The following is a 15,647-nucleotide window of genomic DNA, read 5'->3' as shown; positions in this document are numbered from 1 at the left end:
ATTATAATGATTTATTCTTTCTTTCTTTCTTTCCTGTTTCTTTCTTTCTTACTCGTTGGGACCCCGGTTCCGTTTGTTTGCCCCTTATTAAGCCTGGTCAAAAAAGATTTGGGATCTTTACTTGAACCTTTCTAAATCAAATAAATAAATAAATAAATAAAAAAGTCGACCTCTTCTTAGAGTCCTGCAACTATTGTATTATTACGGCTTCTTAAAGTGAGGAAAGAAAATCTGAAACAAAAAATGGCGCGCTTATGTGGTGAAAGCCTGTGGTTCTAGACCTGAGTGATGTAATAAGTGTCATATATTTTATCTACTAGGCTTTGCTATGAAGTTTGGAGCTGTTCGTAGAAAATCTCCTCGAGGTCCCACAGAAGAACCAATGAAGCCTTCATTTTCAGACTATAAGATCACGTACGCTTTGGAATGCCTTCTGTCCAGGGGATACAAAGTACGTGATCGTATTTCACGACGTTTTTACGATCTGTTACGAAAGGCCACCGACAGATACGAATCACTTCTTGATAATAAACTTGTTTCCCCTGAAAGAGTTTGCAATGCGCTTTACAGATTGGTAAGTTTTGCGGACAATGATCGCTTCATCCCTCTTGAGCACCATTTGGAAAGTTTATTGTATGGAGAAATGAAGCATTCTACAGCATTTGAGTTCGAGCTTCCAAAGCATTACGTTTACATTCCGCGTCTCATAGTAACCCCGACCCAAGATTTCCTTGTGCTGCCAGAGTTAGTCGCAGAGAATCGAGTAATCAGAGACTACGATCATAAGCAGGCAATGAGAATTGCATTTCGAGAAGAAGACTTTTCCAAGCTTGCATCCACTTACCCAGATGGCCTTGAACAAGTGTTACAAGAGCGCGTCAGAGATCTCCTATCGCACAAAATTAAAATTGGTGGTCGAGAATTTGAGTTTTTGGCATGCTCCAACAGCCAGTTACGCGACCACGGTGCGTGGCTGTATGCAACTGACGGAGATCATACTGCCGCTCAGATTAGACAATCACTAGGGCAATTAAATGAAATCAGATGCGTTGCGACATATGTGTCAAGAATGGGCCAGTGCTTTTCCTCCACGAAAGAGGCCGTAACTGTGAGAATTGAAGACGGGTGCAAGATCGAAATGATACCAGATATAGAAGTAGAGTACCAAAATGTGTTCTTCAAGTGTTGCAACAGCTGGAGATCTGGAACTTACACTTTCAGCGATGGAGTTGGAAAAATTAGCAAGGCTTTGGCCAGGAAAGTAAGAGACTAAATTATTTATTGCCATGTTGTTATTTTACGAAGCAAAAAATAAAATAAAAAAAACTAGTAAGGAGGAGGTCATGTAATCATCCTTTCAATTATATTCCGGTATGTTACAGTTGTGCTATGATCATGTACTGCTGACGTGGCGGCGGGATCAGGCCTGAAATGACACGGATATCTGCATAAATTCTTCACATCATACATTGCTTCATTCAATATATAGTAGTTAAGTATTAACATCAGAAGTTAGATGATCTAACAAATCTACCAAATCTTATTGAAGCAAACGACGTAATATCATACACCTAAGTCTTTTAACAAAGCACACGCTGCTCAGAATGTGGCTGGAAAATGTTCCGAATATGTACCGACTATGCATGTTAAAGGATCTCAATCTTCTTTAAGTTGTGTTCCTATATTCTTTGTAATGTCCTGAAGATTATGGAATGTTTCCAGCACTTGTATTGCTTCGTTTTTTCCTTTCAGGTTGCAGACAGCCTTGATCTGGACCCGATTCCATCAGCTTATCAGATTCGCTTTCAAGGTTGCAAGGGGATGTTAGCAATAGATCCCAGTCTTCCAAATGGTGACGTCAAAGAGATACTGTTGTATCGAAAGAGCATGAACAAGTTTGTATCATCTCACTCTGCGTTAGAGATCTGCGAGGCAACAAAACCAAGTGAGTTAATTGGGCAAATCCAAAGGCAAAGGTTATCACGCGCGAAACCCGAAACCTTTAATAAGTGGCTGGCTTCAATTGTTTATGAAATGTACAAGATATGTTTTCTCTTTTTCCTGGAATATTTTTCTTTCAGAAACAGTACATTTGCTTTTAAAAATTATTCTTGAGAGTTTCAAACTGCATTACTCCTTCTTAACGTCTAATACTTGCGATGAATATGTCGCTGTGCGAACAAAAATCAGGTCAGATGCTTCAAGCTGTTAAACAGTCACTATACTGGATGCCAGAGACTTTTGATGCTCGGTTTCCGGTTTAGGTCAATTCTTTTATAGTGAGCGGTGTGCCCACATTTGTATAGCGCCCTCTCAAAATTTAAATGTTTGGCGGCCAAACATTCATGTTTGATCGCACTTTGAGCCTATTTTCTCGTTACGTGTCCACAGTTGGATCCAAAGGACGGTATCACAGCTCGCGGATGTGCGTGGACGTCGCCGGAAGAGACAGTTGTCGTTTTATGCAATAGGTTGTTGGTTGTTTATATACTGATGTAACAAAGACCCCAATGAGCAGTGAGTTGGTCGAGTCGGAACGGCTTTCTCTGGAGAACTCTCAGAAGCAAGGACCGCAGTTTTTCTCTTCGTCAGCTACTCTGGCCAGATTATTCCACGTAGAAATCTTTTGCTTCGTCGTCGAAAGTAATGCCAAGTTTGCACGTCATATCGCTTGCTGTGCGTGATCGGCAGTGAAATGAATTACCCGCCAAGTTTAAAATTACATAACGCCACTCTAACTGACCAATAAGGTGGCGTCCTTAAAATAACCACGCAGTATGACACATAACCAACAATAGATTGAAAATAATTTTCATGGGAAGAGGGTCATGTATGCCTTAAACAACTATCTCTCAACCACTCTGCATTTATGTTCAATTTTGCATTTTTGTCATTTTTAGTTTTGGTTAATTTAAGACAACAGGGCAAATGCTGATCTAAATCTATATCGGCTTTAAACAAGTACTTGGCCTATTTCACCGATTAAAGTCGCTGATAACTCCATGGGATAAGCAAAAAACTAGAGGGTTTTACTTTGGGGTAAATGAATCTTGCAACCGGCTTATCGAGATATCCTTTATTTATTAATTTTCAGATCTTTTGTACCTTAATCGACAGTGTATCATCCTTTTAAGTGGCCTTGGAGTTTCAGATGATACATTTATAGCTCTGCAAGACAAAATGCTTCGCAGCCTTGCTCTGATGTTACTTTTTGAAATGGTGGCCTTGGACACCCTCCGTCACGTAAACATCCCTGGTGGCATAAAAGTGACAGCGTTGTCGCGTAGTGGCGTGAAGTTCACACAGGAACCGTTCTTTCGCTCTCTCCTATTGGCGATATACAAGAGTCGACTGGGAGACTTGTTACGAAGAGCCCGGATCGCCATCCCAGAAACCCACGGGCGACTATTAATGGGCGTCATAGATGAAACGGGATTTCTGCAGTATGGGCAGGTTTTTGTTCGTTACTCAAAGCTGGTCAGTGCGCCAGGAAAAGAATTAACAACTCTAAAAGGCAGAGTTGTGATAAGTAAAAACCCATGCTTTCATCCAGGTAAAATTTATTTTGAAGTTAATTCTTACGAATAGCTTATTCAAAGCCCTTTCCATTATGTTTCGAAAAACCAGAATATGATTCACACGAGAACATCGCATGAGAGCCAAAGCCGCAAAAGTTAGACTCTAACCGGCGAGATCGATCCTCTTGGAAAATGAAATGGATTTTATTGGATGAGGGTTTTGACTGTAAAAGCGCTGCTGTACACAGTATTTAGGAATAGACCAATCTGGCCGAACAGATCTGATTAAGCGCGGAATTCTCTTAGTTCACTAATGTAAAGGTCTGGGCGACCAGTTCTGAGTTATGCCAACCCCTTATTTCCATTTGTTTTGGTTGTATAGTGTAGCAATACAGCAAGTCGAACTTGCTCTCGAGTGATTATTGCTAATAAAAGTTTGAAATTTATGCAAACTGTCTACAAGCGACTGCCATTCATAAATAGAAGTTTCAGTGGCAAGCTTTCTGTAAGCAATTCTTCTACGAGAGGATTTACCAAGACGAAGAAAGCATTATAAGACAGGGAGGGCGATTTCAGGCCCTGGAAATGTGAATTTGACGTTTAAGTTATTTGCGGGAAATAATTGGTCAACAATTACCAGAAATGTCTGAAAAATTTGCTACCACTTCATTCTTTTTCTCCTATTAGTTTGCTACTTCTCAAGGCCAGGATACGGATCCCCAGTACGTTATACGCAACTGTACAACAAAAATAGTGAAAGTGCTTAGGCTGAAATGGACTAATTTAAAGTTATACTCTATACAATTTAGCCTTTGAGTTGAAGTTAGGTTGGAGTGACTTTTTTAAGATAGAAACCTCTGTGCCATTCATTTGAATAAGAACGTGATTTGCATATAAAAAGTTGTAGAGTTACTATGAAATGTGGATCATCTTCAGTCTCGCTTTAATGAATGGAAGATCAAGACACCAATACGTTTTACTTAAAACACAGCCTATTCATTCGCGTTGAATCCAACGTTACTGCTACAATCATATGCAACAATCAGTGTAATCATTCTATTTTGTCTTGTTTGCTTGTTTTTGTTTCGTTTTTTTTTTTTGCTTCTTATCTGTTTTACTCTTTTCTGTATTTTGTAGGTGATATGCGCACTTTTGAGGCTGTTGACGTTCAAGCTTTACACCACTTAGTCGACTGCGTTGTTTTTCCCGCCAAAGGTCACCGGCCCCACACTGATGAAATGTCGGGCTCAGACCTCGACGGAGACAAGTATTTCGTCACGTGGTACGACAAGCTGATACCAACAAGAGAAAATGAAGATCCCATGGATTTTACCTCCCCCGACAAAAAGGTTTTGCAGAGATCCGTGGAAGTAGGAGACATGATTCAGTTTGTATCTGATTATATAAAAAACGATCAACTTGGGATCATTGCGAACGCACATTTGGTTCACGCTGATCATGATGATGAAGGTAAGTGAAAAACCTCAGTCAAAGGATTAACCAGTTAGCACTTAATTGCAGCGTAAAGAAAACGCTCACCCTAAAAACTATTCAATACTGTACAGAGGTGTACAAGAAGTGACCACTGACAGACTACTACAGCATGGAGCCGAAAAAGTGACATTAACAGGAACCATTTCAAACAGAGAGGAGCAACTATCTATCTGTCTGTCTGTCTGTCTGTCTGTGTCTGTCTGTCTGTCTGTCTGTTTGTCTGTGTCTGTCTATCTATCTATCTACTTATTGATATTATTAACTTATTTCCTCTTCCCTCATCAAGGAATATTTTCCAGTGAGTGTATCAAGTTGGCTCATATGCACTCTGACGCAGTAGATTTTCCAAAGACAGGCAAGTGTCCATCACTGCCCCGAGAACTAAGACCTGATCAGTATCCGGACTTTATGATGAAGGCCCGCAAACCGCGATACAAGTAAGTGAATCAACATTTTGTAAATAGGTTATGTTTCGTTTAACGCCATATTTCATAAGGTTGTATAAAGCTAGTCTACTAAGCTATACTATCCCATAGCATGTCCTACTAAATTATTCACTGTAATGACTTTATCCTAAACGCTATGGATAAAAGAAACTTACTGCCTCCGTCGTTTTAGACATGAGCAAAGCTTTCGACAGTCTCAACCATGAACTACTAATACAGTCGGGGATACAGAAACTAGGGCATATAGGTTTATCCAGCCAGGCAATTTTATGGTTCCAGGGGTATCTTTCATCTAGATAGCAAACAGTACGTATCAATTCAAGTCTGTCTGACTTTCTACCTGTCACGACAGGAGTACCACAAGGATCCATTTTGGGACCCCTGCTTTTCAGTGTATATGTTAATGAACTTCCTCAATCATTAAAGAAATGTGAAGAAAGTGGACTCTTTTGTAGACGACACAAGAATGTACTTGTCCTTTAATGTTAAAGACAAGGACACATCGATCACGGACCTGCAACAAGATTTAATCTCGATAGTTACGTAATTGGGGTTTTAACAACTCACTCCTAATTAACCCTGACAAGACTAAGCTGATTGTCTTTAGAACAAAGCAGATGCTAACTCGTTTAGACGACTTCAAGTTATCGCTTCTTGGCAAGGAGGTGACTCCATGTGACTCCGTACGTGATCTTGGAATTTACGTGGATTCTCAGTTGTCCTATGACGAAAATATTTTAAAGACAGTGTCTTCCTGCGTATCTCGTCTTTGTCAAATAAATAGGGTTAAACACGTATTCGATCAAAAAACACTCAAATTTCAAATTAATACATTAGTTTTCAGTAGGTTATTTTATTATTCTTCTGTTTGGTCTAATACTGCCAAGAAGAATGTAAATAAATCACAATGAGTACAAATTTTTGCAGCGCGTATATCGTTGTGTAAGTACGATCATGTAACACCTATACTTAAATCGTGAAATTAGTTACCCGTCAAAGACCAATTATACTTTAGAGATGCTGGATTAGCTTTTAAATGTATGTCGGGACTAGTGATCAATAAATAACACGTAGTATTGTAAGTAACCGGAAAACCAAAAATTCGCATATGCTATTCTATGCTATATACTTCTGGGCAGAAAACATTCCACTATAGGATAGTCAACATTTGGAATAATTTAGACAACAATATTAAGTTAATCATTGATGTTAATAGTTTTAGGAATAAGCTTAGAGGGACGCTTTTAGACAAATTGAAGAGGGAGAGTTATGAACATGCGACGGAATGATTATGATAATGATTAATGATTTCAATTCAGAGTAACTGTTAAGGGGGTTGGGTTTAAGAGGGAGAATTGTTATATATATGGGAGGGAATGATATTTTAAATAATTTGTAATTTTTTAATAACACGCATGTACTGTCAAACTTTTTACTTTATTATATGTTTGAATTCATTTTTGTAGTTGACGCTGAAAAGGCCCAAAGGGGAAGTGTTCAATAAAGCATTATATGCATGTATACACTAAAAAAGCGTATTTTTATCTGGGTTCCTTTGTACTTAATTATCCTCTCCCATTATGAGGCTTTTCAGGGATCGATACTGAAAAAAAAAAATTCAGATGGAGCAAATCGGTACTAGTTGATAATTTACAAGCGTGACTGAGGAATTGAACTCGGCAGCGGTCAGACCGGCACTGACAGATTACAGGATAGTCCAGCGTTCTAACCGCTCAGGCAAGCTGCCTTCTGATTTATCTTCTGTTCATTTATGAAGTCAAAACCTAGTTGGAAAAATTACACGTAATCTTTCATGTTTCGACAAGATCAAAATATGGAAAATTCGTACTAAGCTTGTTTTCTTGGGAATATTTGTTTTTGTTGTCATTTATGTTATGTCATGTCATGAGTTTGTTGTTTTCTTGTTTCAGTTCTCAAAGAATACTGGGAAAGCTTTTTCGTAAATGTCAATCCCTCGATCGTGCCCAGCGCTTCTCGGTTGACGCGTCTCAGTCCAAGATCACACCTGATGAGGACATGATCGTGTCAGGGTACGAGGAATACCTTGAAGATGCCAGAACTTTCAGAAATAACTACAACACAAAGTTGGAAGGTCTTATGTCCTTGTATGGCTTGAAAAATGAAGGTGGCTTGAAAAATGAAGGAGAAGTGATTACAGGATGCCTCGTTAAAGTCAATACTCGACTTTCTGCCAAAACAGATGAGAAGTTTGAAGTGGCTCAGATGATACTAGCAAGCCTTGCTACTCTGCGTGCCAACACTAGGCGCGATTTCTATTATGAATTTGGAGGAGAAGAAGCTGTAATGGAGGAGTTTGAGGACAACGGCAACTTTAGCAATGACGTTATGAAGAAGGCATCAGCGTGGTACATGGTAACGTACGGAGCGGGTGACGAGGAAGAAGCCACAAACCCTGACGTTAAGGCATCGACCAGTGATATCAGAGGAAATCATCAAACCAGCGAACAAAGAAATAAGGTCAAGTTAATCAGCTTCCCTTGGATCGTGGACCGAATCCTGGCTAAGATCAAGGACACCAAGCAGAAAGAAAGAAAAGCTAAAGGCATCCAACAGCAGCATACACTAAATGCAGTCGGTGACCTTGTCACGGACCAAGCAGCTTACTTTTTTGACGGTTTGAAACCAAATGTGTCAGACGACCGAAACATGCGAATTGAGGAGAAAGACAAATTGCAAAGGATGCTAAACCAGGCTTTGGCGGGCGGACCAGTGCCACGAATTTCCTTGTGCGGCGAGTCTCTGACGAGTATCTCCTCAGGAGACGATCGACAAGACCAGCAACACCTTGAAATCTATTTACACGGTCGTGGGTGGAACGCCACGAGGGAAGAACAGTTTAATTACCTACGGAGTGTAGAGAGAGCACTAAAGCGACACGGTGACGCGCATCTACAACAGGGATACCCTCACATGTTACGTTTTCAACGGTCACAAGGTAAGAACGTTTTCTAAATCATGGCGTCGTTATTGAGTATTCTTTACTACACTTGTCTGTAACAGACAGCTGACCAAATTAATAGGCGTCGACACAGCAAGGAGGTGACGCCAATGAGAAAGAAGACTGGCATTTCTTTCATTTTCGACTCACGCCACTCTCCGATAAAACTACTTCGTAAAGCTCTTAAAATAGTTTTTGAGAAAGGGACAAAAAGGGATAAAAAAAATTCAATTCCATCTTGTCCTTTGGCAGGCAGTTGTCACATTTTGCATGCCCGCGGTCACTTCGTCCGTCTCCAAGCCCTACCAGAACAAACAAACGAAATGGAGTAAAATTCAATGAAAACTTATTGTTCTTTGCGCAGGTTTATTAAGGCAGCAATATTTAATCACCATGGACACAAACAGAATGTTGAAAAGTGGGTACGTCGCTCTTCATGTTCAGCGGTGTCCTCGTCTTTTCCATCTTCTCTTGGTCGTCATGCACTGGGGCCGCCGCCGACGCCTCAATGGCAACTCCAGAGGTTGCTTCCTGTCAGATGAGAGTTTAGCCACCCTCTTTATCACCTTCTGTGAAAAATCTGGATTTATCAATGAGGTACAATTTGCTGTGTAAGATCCTTGAAAGAGCGCTACGTCGTCCTACACTTTTTCATTTTCATGACATTTCTGGTAAAGATTACCAAGCCTTTCCAACCACAAAATATCACTAATCATGACAATTGCTAAATTATTGTGGGCTGCGCCACAGACCAAACTAAACTATCTAGTTAAGTCCGTCTGCGAGCCAGCGCCGAAATCCTTCTTCTGAGCCGTACGCGCCATGATTAGCCTATTAAAAAACCATTGTTGATGATTTGAAGTGAAATTCGAAACGCACTTCCAGTAATTCGTTGAGAGATCTCCAGACGTTTCTAAGGAGTTGTTGCCAGCCTGGGCTATGGGCTGTTTATATGATACCGGAATGACTTTCATTCTGGAATGAGTTCCGTTCCAGAGTGAAGTTCGTACTACATTCACACGTTAAAATCGAACGGCTCAGCCTAAGGCGTTCTGGTTCGCTTGGTTTTAGCGCCAAATCAGATACCCATTCGCCACTCGCCCCAGACTACAAGATTTGCGATTTTCAATTTCGGAACGAAGTTTTACCAGAATGAAATTTCGTACCAGAATGACAACAGGAGTGAACTCAGTTCGGAACGACTTGTACGGGAACAAATTTTCATCTCGGTATCATGTGAACACTATGCAAATAAATACATGGAGACGGAATGAACTCATCCGGGAATGGAAGTCATTCCAGTACCATGTAAACAGTAGTCCCTTAGATTATGTCTGCGAGTCTGTCTAAATGATTGTTTCATGCATAAGTGCTGATCATAAATAGGCCTTATTCTTCATCTGCCTCCCACATTTCACCTTGTATTTGGAATTTTGCTTTCAGCTTAAAAAAGACGAACTTCAGCCATTCATTTCTAGTCTTCTCGAATCGTCCACACAAACTGCAACCGAAAATCTGTGGAACGCTGAGGTACTCGGGGAAGGTGATCTTGGACAGCTGAAGGGCTTTAAAGATGACGTAACTCCAGGTGACGCATTGATTAAGTTCTTTGAACATTACAGCACGTTGGCCGACGATGACCGCCTTCATATACGTCACATTAAAAATCCAGTGACAAGCAGCGAGGAAATTTGCCCAAACGTGTCACAGGAAGAAAGCGGTCGCTTCTCGGACGCAGCCCTCCATGCCTTTCACGAGCTGGCGCAGTGTTGTGGTCTGGATAGTCTAACTGCCTCAAATAACACAGAGAGTATTCGAGAGCTGAAAGAAACGCTACAGATGCCAAACACAACCTGGGGCGCACTTCGATTTGCTGAAGCCTTTGTTCAAATAAAATTGTCTAGGAAGACGTCATCGCTGATAACAATTCGGCCTGGTAATGATTCTTATTGAATTGTTTGTTTGTTTATTTGTCTGAGTTTTTGATAGGGAATGGGGAGGAGAGGGGGATACTCTACACTTAAGTTTCGATATTCTACTTCTCACAGGTAAGCTTTATTAGAGATAACTTCCTTTACTTCTAATTTCACTTTATCAATCCAACACGATCTGGTACACCCAAACAAATTAACAGTGATGAATTGAGGTTAGTACGAATCGCTGAAGAAATCTTGCACCATTTACAACTTTTAGTCAACGCAACAACGGAATCAGAGCTGAATACGATATCAAAACTGGTTGACAGAACAGAAAACACTAACGCGCCTTGATTTCTACATGCAGTTATTTGCATTTTTCTCGATGCTTTGTTTCTGAATCAATTCATTCATTCACACGTTAGTAGGACCGATTCATTTCGTAAGTTTAATTGCACGTTTGGGTACAATAATCATACCTTTTCCTTCTTTTTAGCGCAGAGATCCGCTGGGTACATCCTAGAGGCAACAGGGAATTACCTCACCCTGCACGGTGTACAGAATGAACTGGAGAAGCTGGAAACCACCTGTAAGTCATACATCTATGACCACACCGTCAGTGGCGGGACGCGTTTCCTGTTTTTAAACCAGAGTAGTCAGGAACAGCGTGTAACCTTCAAGAAGTTAAATAGAGACTTTGCAGTAAACACTGCTGAAATGGCTTTACTAAATTCTGGTGAGGACTTAGCTGAAAGAAAGTTCCAAAATGCCATTTCCTCTCAGTTGAGGGTTTACAATCGCGAATATCTGCCCTATGTTCATGGTACTGACACGCTTAGCGTCAAAGCAGAGTTTGGAAGTATTTACGTGGAAAACGTGCCCCCTGTTTCATTAATTTCAGGAAGCACTGCTGAATCCGTCGAGAGAACTTTGAGTGAAAATGCTGATCCTAAGAACCAGTCAGCTCGGGGAAGACGCAATACCCAGCTAATGAGACATAAGTTTGTGCCGTTCTCAGGAAGAGTTGCCGCAAGTTCGATTGCTTTTCTCGAGAGACTTCCCCAATCGTCCTCAGAATCATACACCGTGGGAATAAAGGCCGGGAAGAATCACACCCTCACCGTAAATTACAATGAAAATTTGGAATTCTGTGATGTAGAAATCCCTTCTATCAACTGGGTCGTTGCCGATGTCAAAGCCCCGCGCTCAAGCAACTCAAAGTCACGTGACATCGACATGCGCATCACCATCTGCTCCGAGCGTAAACTCGATGAAGACGACGAGAAACAGGAAATTATGGCGTCGGCTAATTATACCAGGTTCAAATATGCACTTAGAAGACCTGCAAATGGCGGCAGTCAGCTTGAACTGGCACATGAATTGCAGAACAAGGTTAGTTTTGTCCGTCATGATAAAACGTCTACTTATCGCGTCCCTGACAACAACTCGATTTTCATTCAAGTGAAAGAGGTCGAAAAGTATGAGACCAAAGGACAGAGGTTACTTAACAACCCAAAGACCTTTATTGAGGAGCAAATACGGGGATCCTTCAATGGTAAAAATGAAAATGAAGCAATGAATGTTGCAAACGAAGTTTGGGAAGCGGCTAAAAAGCTCAGACAGCACATATCGATTTTAAATTAAGTGGAAGAAAACAATTCCTAAATGCTTATCATTTATTATTATTATTATTATTAGTAGTAGTAGTAGTAGTAGTAGTAGTAGTAGTAGTAGTAGTAGTAGTAGTAGTAGTAGTAGTAGTAGTAGTAGTAGTAGTAGTAGTAGTAGTAGTAGTAGTAGTAGTAGTAGTAGTAGTAGTAGTAGTAGTAGTAGTAGTAGTAGTAGTAGTAGTAGTAGTAGTAGTAGTAGTAGTAGTAGTAGTAGTAGTAGTAGTAGTAGTAGTAGTAGTAGTAGTAGTAGTAGTAGTAGTAGTAGTAGTAGTAGTAGTAGTAGTAGTAGTAGTAGTAGTAGTAGTAGTAGTAGTAGTAGTAGTAGTAGTAGTAGTAGTAGTAGTAGTAGTAGTAGTAGTAGTAGTAGTAGTAGTAGTAGTAGTAGTAGTAGTAGTAGTAGTAGTAGTAGTAGTAGTAGTAGTAGTAGTAGTAGTAGTAGTAGTAGTAGTAGTAGTAGTAGTAGTAGTAGTAGTAGTAGTAGTAGTAGTAGTAGTAGTAGTAGTAGTAGTAGTAGTAGTAGTAGTAGTAGTAGTAGTAGTAGTAGTAGTAGTAGTAGTAGTAGTAGTAGTAGTAGTAGTAGTAGTAGTAGTAGTAGTAGTAGTAGTAGTAGTAGTAGTAGTAGTAGTAGTAGTAGTAGTAGTAGTAGTAGTAGTAGTAGTAGTAGTAGTAGTAGTAGTAGTAGTAGTAGTAGTAGTAGTAGTAGTAGTAGTAGTAGTAGTAGTAGTAGTAGTAGTAGTAGTAGTAGTAGTAGTAGTAGTAGTAGTAGTAGTAGTAGTAGTAGTAGTAGTAGTAGTAGTAGTAGTAGTAGTAGTAGTAGTAGTAGTAGTAGTAGTAGTAGTAGTAGTAGTAGTAGTAGTAGTAGTAGTAGTAGTAGTAGTAGTAGTAGTAGTAGTAGTAGTAGTAGTAGTAGTAGTAGTAGTAGTAGTAGTAGTAGTAGTAGTAGTAGTAGTAGTAGTAGTAGTAGTAGTAGTAGTAGTAGTAGTAGTAGTAGTAGTAGTAGTAGTAGTAGTAGTAGTAGTAGTAGTAGTAGTAGTAGTAGTAGTAGTAGTAGTAGTAGTAGTAGTAGTAGTAGTAGTAGTAGTAGTAGTAGTAGTAGTAGTAGTAGTAGTAGTAGTAGTAGTAGTAGTAGTAGTAGTAGTAGTAGTAGTAGTAGTAGTAGTAGTAGTAGTAGTAGTAGTAGTAGTAGTAGTAGTAGTAGTAGTAGTAGTAGTAGTAGTAGTAGTAGTAGTAGTAGTAGTAGTAGTAGTAGTAGTAGTAGTAGTAGTAGTAGTAGTAGTAGTAGTAGTAGTAGTAGTAGTAGTAGTAGTAGTAGTAGTAGTAGTAGTAGTAGTAGTAGTAGTAGTAGTAGTAGTAGTAGTAGTAGTAGTAGTAGTAGTAGTAGTAGTAGTAGTAGTAGTAGTAGTAGTAGTAGTAGTAGTAGTAGTAGTAGTAGTAGTAGTAGTAGTAGTAGTAGTAGTAGTAGTAGTAGTAGTAGTAGTAGTAGTAGTAGTAGTAGTAGTAGTAGTAGTAGTAGTAGTAGTAGTAGTAGTAGTAGTAGTAGTAGTAGTAGTAGTAGTAAGAGCAAATTGGCGGTATTTCTCAGCCGTTCCGTTGGCAATTTGCATTTTCTTTTCTAACTTTATTGCAACGTTGGGCTTTTTAAGTAATTGTTTCCAACTAATTTACTTTAATTGGACGAAGCGTGTTAATCAGCTTCCTTAGCCAAGCTCACCTATTATTTAATAGGTCATTTGCACGATGGCGTCATTTTACTACTACGACCAGAATCCTTTTCATTTTTCCTTTCATATTTAAATTTGTAATCCCAGTGAGGTTTAAATAACAAAAGCCTTCATTTACACAAGAAAGCAAAACCCTGAAGGATTCCGGTCGTAGTAGTAAAATGATGTCATAGTGCAAATGGCCTATTGGTGCGAATCCTGGTGGCTTCGTAACAGATAAACTCGCTTGCGTGACCAGCCGGGGTTGCCTGTTCCCGAAGCCAGCAGCCTCGCTTGAGATTTTTGTTTGCATATCGTCTTTTTGCCTCGAATTGAATTATGCCCCTCGAAATCGAGGAAAGAAAACCAAAAGAAAGAAAACCAAAAGAACACTCGACCATCGACAAAGTGGGATGTGGAAAACTTAAACCCGACAGAAATCCTGTTTCGTATAGAGCCACGTTTTTGCAAGCGACGAGTATGAATGCAAGTGAAGGTAAAAAATTCCCATGAATATTTCAAGCAATTCCTGGAACTCTACGGTAATTAAAATCGGTGTTTTGGCTAAATATGTATTCAGCCAGCTCAATTGATAAATTTCTTTAGTTTTCATTAAATCTATTGATAATTTTTTTCGTAAAAGTAGTGAAAGTATGTAATATTAGCTTATGAGAGTACATTTAATTTTATAAGACATTTGACCAGCCAGAAATGCAAGTCTGTACTATTGCGAGAAGGCCACAACAGACATAATGAGAAAAGAGTGAATAAATAACTAAAAAAAAAACATTTTCGTCGATTAAAAAGTGCTTTCGACTAAGTTGCTTATAATTGTACAGTTGTCAAGTAACTGGGTGACCCAATTTCATTGCTGACTATAATCTCCAAATCGGTTGCCAAGGTCCTAAATTCTTTTAACTCTTTTAGTTTAAAAATTCAAAATGTAGCAAGTATCTCCTCCTTTTCCTGTAAAATGAAAGCATTTCTCTTAACATAGTATTATAGCATTTTTTTTTTAACCTCTGCTTTGACTTTTTTTTTTCGCTTTCCCCTTTCGTTTTGCATTTTTAGCGCAACTTATATGCTTAATACAGTCATCTAATATATCACAATATTTACTGTAGTTCTGCCATTGATTTTGCAAGTATACTTCTGTTTATACTTCTTTATAATTGGCTGATTTAGCAACAGAACGGGAACGTCAGTTGACGACGCAAAAAGCGCGCGAAAAAGATGAAAGTGGCTTCCGGTACCTAATTTGCCTCTCTGCCATTGGTCAAACCAGTGGTTTGATTTGCGCGCGCCGTTGTAAACTGACGTTCCCGTTCTGTCGCTAAATCAGCCTAATAATTAATTGAGGGAGCCTGTTCCTTATTAGTCATGTGGTTTCCCTTGGACTTCCTCGCCGCTGGTTTTTCTTGTATTTAGAACTTCTTTCTTTGTATATTTTATGGCAAAACAATAAACTTGAACTTGAAAAAGTGTTTGAATTTAGTTAACAAAATCATTTCCGGCTTTTCTACAACGTAAAAGTTTGTAAGTGACCAACTCTGCTTCTTTTAGGTTGAAACTCAAGGTAACAACAAGAGGGTATAATAGACTCCTGGTAATAACAAAGAATAATGTATAACAATGAAATTGACCGGTGCGGGAACAATTGGTGCTCAATAAATCAGTGTTGAATTAATGGTGATAGAACTGAAACAAAGGTGCCGAATCCTAATAATAGGCTGATTTAGCAACAGGACGGGAACGTCAGTTGACGACGGGAAAGCGCGCGGAGAGGACTAAACACGACTTCCGGTGCTCAATTTACCGCTCTGCCATTGGTCAAGCCAGTTGTTTGATTTGCGCGCGCCGTCGTCAACTGACGTTCCCGTTCTGTTGCTAAATCAGCCTAATAAGACAATCTGGCCTGTAGAA

General features: G+C 39.6%; 1 protein-coding gene across 1 annotated transcript in view; it reads left to right on the top strand.

Moving 5' to 3' along the window:
• Positions 1-12,060, top strand: part of LOC140935222 (uncharacterized) — a 14,705-nt gene extending 2,645 nt beyond the window's left edge. The window contains exons 3-11 of the mRNA XM_073384762.1: positions 321-1,261; positions 1,753-1,945; positions 3,095-3,553; positions 4,656-4,988; positions 5,299-5,449; positions 7,390-8,435; positions 8,803-9,035; positions 9,882-10,374; positions 10,851-12,060. Of these exons, the coding sequence (XP_073240863.1) occupies positions 321-1,261; positions 1,753-1,945; positions 3,095-3,553; positions 4,656-4,988; positions 5,299-5,449; positions 7,390-8,435; positions 8,803-9,035; positions 9,882-10,374; positions 10,851-11,998 (4,997 nt within the window). The 3' untranslated portion in view covers positions 11,999-12,060. The remainder of the gene's footprint in view (positions 1-320; positions 1,262-1,752; positions 1,946-3,094; positions 3,554-4,655; positions 4,989-5,298; positions 5,450-7,389; positions 8,436-8,802; positions 9,036-9,881; positions 10,375-10,850) is intronic.
• Positions 12,061-15,647: the final 3,587 nt, after the last annotated feature.

This window comes from Porites lutea, chromosome 4, assembly GCF_958299795.1.
Source record: "Porites lutea chromosome 4, jaPorLute2.1, whole genome shotgun sequence".
Classification (NCBI taxonomy): domain Eukaryota; kingdom Metazoa; phylum Cnidaria; class Anthozoa; order Scleractinia; family Poritidae; genus Porites; species Porites lutea.
This window is presented reverse-complemented; position numbering and strand designations above follow the sequence as displayed.